Consider the following 2,798-nt stretch of genomic DNA (forward strand, 5'->3'; position numbering starts at 1 on the left):
GGCAGAGAGGCAGATATGCAAGCTGCTATCCTTGCCCACTTGGGCATCAAGAGGGCAAGATGATTTGTGCGTAATTCTCCTAGCCTACTTAGATGAACTTTGAAGGACAGCTTTGGGCCTCATCCCCCTTCTTCGATGTAAATATTGGGCTTTACCATCATTTTAAGTCATTAAGGGCTTATATACTGCTTTATACAAAGCTGAGCCTCTTTAGTTTAACAAACCATCTCAACTTGTCTAATACGTGTTATCAATTTCTGCAGTAGAGGTATAGTTATGGTCTGTTATAATAATATCTCTTTGATGTGATGGAGGTCTCTTACTATTTCTTATTCTTTCGCAGCTTATTACCGTGGTGCCATGGGCATCTTGCTGGTCTATGATGTTACTGATGAAGCATCTTTTAATAGTAGTACTCTCTTCCCTTGCTTTCAACATTTGAAGTTTTCTGATGTTTTAATAATTCTTTTTACTTCCTGTATGATGAATTTAATGCACTCGTCTTTTGGCAGTATTTATTGTAGCTTTCAATTAAGCTATATTTGGCCCATCAAATTGTATTTTATTTCCATCATTCCCCTTTCTTTTAATTCTTATGTAGCTTTCATATTCCTTCAGATATTAGAAATTGGATTCGCAACATTGAACAGCATGCATCTGACAATGTAAACAAGATACTTGTGGGCAACAAGGCTGATATGGATGAGAGTAAAAGGGTAAGCATATATATATATATATATATATATATATATATGGGGTATCCCTTTTATATTCACCTTCCAAAACTTCATTTCTGGTTATAATATAATTAGTTTGGTAACTGGCTGATGCATGATTTTCTGGAAAAGGTTTCCATGCTCAGCCTTATATATTTGTTTTCGAGGGAAGTCTGCTTTAGATGGTTCCGTGTGACTTAGATGCTGGGATCCTGGGCTAAGCAACCACTAAGAAGATGACCTCAGCATTCTCTGTCTGACAGAGCTGGAATCTGTGTTTGAGATGCTTTTTTGTATCTATATTGACTAATGATTTCCCTATGTTCTTTTATTTTTATAGGTTGTGCCTACATCGAAAGGTCAAGCTCTTGCTGATGAGTATGGCATCAAGTTCTTTGAAACTGTGAGTATCGACCTCCAGTTGTTGACCAAGATCTTCTTCAAAAACTTGTGAATCTGTTATATTTGTCTTAAAACATGCTTGTAGAGTGCAAAGACAAACATGAATGTGGAAGAGGTTTTCTTTTCAATAGCAAGAGACATCAAGCAAAGGCTTGCAGAAACAGACTGTAGAGTTGAGGTATGTCTGTTACAAACCTCATTAGATACATTAGAATGGAAAAAAATAAAAAGAAAAAGTCAATTAAAGAAAGGTGATTTCATGGGTAAGGAATGATCATTGTATCCTTTTAAAAATAATAACAAGTTATAAGTACTGTTCACAAATGATAATGAATACATAACAGACAGCCAAAAAAAAAAATTGCTAGTTATGCTTTCTCCTTTTCTTCAAAAGAAAAAACTTATCCTTACGTTTTTCTTGGTTTCAATCAAATTAGGACGTGTATGCTTATATCCATGATTCATCTTCTAACTCACTCTTGCTATTATTACTTTAAACTTTTTTTAAAAATTCAAATCCATTATTGGAAAATAGTATATTAAGTTTAAATGCCTCAAGTTTCCTCCTTCAAATGGTGTCCTGGACAATTCTAGACGCAGTGTGAATGGGGAATTTCTTTCTATATTTTTTACTATATTTTCCGACATTAGATTTGTGGTTGATCATATTTTATTTTATTTTTTGCTGAAATACCAAGTATGTAAAAATTGATTTGTTTGTGTTTTCTGTCGGTTTAGCCTCAAACAATCAAGATAAATCAACCAGATGCGGCTGCCAGTGGTGATCAAGCTGCCCAGAAATCAGCCTGCTGCGGTAATTAGCTGATGTAATTGATGACGCAGGAAATTGGCACGTGTAGTTGTTTCTCTGTAATTCCAGTATTTTTTGACGGAGTATTTTAAAAAATTGTTTGCTTTTAGTTTGTGGAATTTGTTGTTGCTGGTTTATGTGCTTCCCCTTCTCATTGTAATCTCAGTCGAAAAGATATTTTGATTCACAAGATTTGGGTAGAATATCATCGGGAATCTCCACGTCTGGCAAGATTAAATGTCCTTTGATACATGAGAATTGGGTTAAAAAAAATGGAAATAGAATTGGAATCCAAGTTACGATGTGTTTGGTATGAGCGAATCCTATTGTAGAATCACGGAGTCCATTCTTTTTCTTACTGTTAACCTCATGATCACTGTAGACCACGAAAACAAAAACAAAAAAACAAAAAACCCTCATGATCACTAGGCTTTCGATGAATAGTCACCCCGTGCTGTTGCCATCATCTGTAGATTTGGCCCAACAGGTCAGTTTTTTCTCATTATAAAATCGTCTTGGTTCGATGCCGTTTGCAGTTTTTGGGTTTGTCTTGCTTGCAAAAATGGTTTTGGTCAAAGATGGCCGAACTTTCAAAGAAGGTTTTGGTCTTGTTTGATACGAAATATTAAAAATGAGGGATGAATGTTGGTATTACAATTAAGAAAAATTATTAAAAAATTATTTAGTATGAGTAATTATTTGATACATAAGATTAGACAATTAGAAAATATTACTTCTACTCATTATATTTTTTAATATAACATTTATGGGTTTATCTAATACTATGCGGCAAGCAATCTGTTGTATTAAGACTCTTTTAATAGATTCAATCTCAATCCTAATCTATACTCCTTTGTACTAGGCCAGAT

General features: G+C 34.2%; 1 protein-coding gene across 1 annotated transcript; it reads left to right on the top strand.

Moving 5' to 3' along the window:
• Positions 1-314: 314 nt before the first annotated feature.
• LOC114757309 (ras-related protein RABE1c-like) lies at positions 315-2,242 on the top strand (the record flags this gene model as incomplete). The annotated part of the gene is made up of 5 exons (XM_028946316.1): positions 315-409; positions 619-716; positions 1,057-1,119; positions 1,204-1,296; positions 1,857-2,242. Coding segments are annotated over 5 exons (433 nt in total), but the record flags the coding sequence as incomplete, so codon positions are not given.
• Between the last annotated feature and the right edge of the window lie 556 nt (positions 2,243-2,798).

Source organism: Neltuma alba, unplaced genomic scaffold (assembly GCF_004799145.2).
Source record: "Neltuma alba isolate B1F8T4 unplaced genomic scaffold, ASM479914v2 tig00001465_pilon, whole genome shotgun sequence".
In the NCBI taxonomy this organism is placed as follows: Eukaryota; Viridiplantae; Streptophyta; class Magnoliopsida; order Fabales; family Fabaceae; genus Neltuma; species Neltuma alba.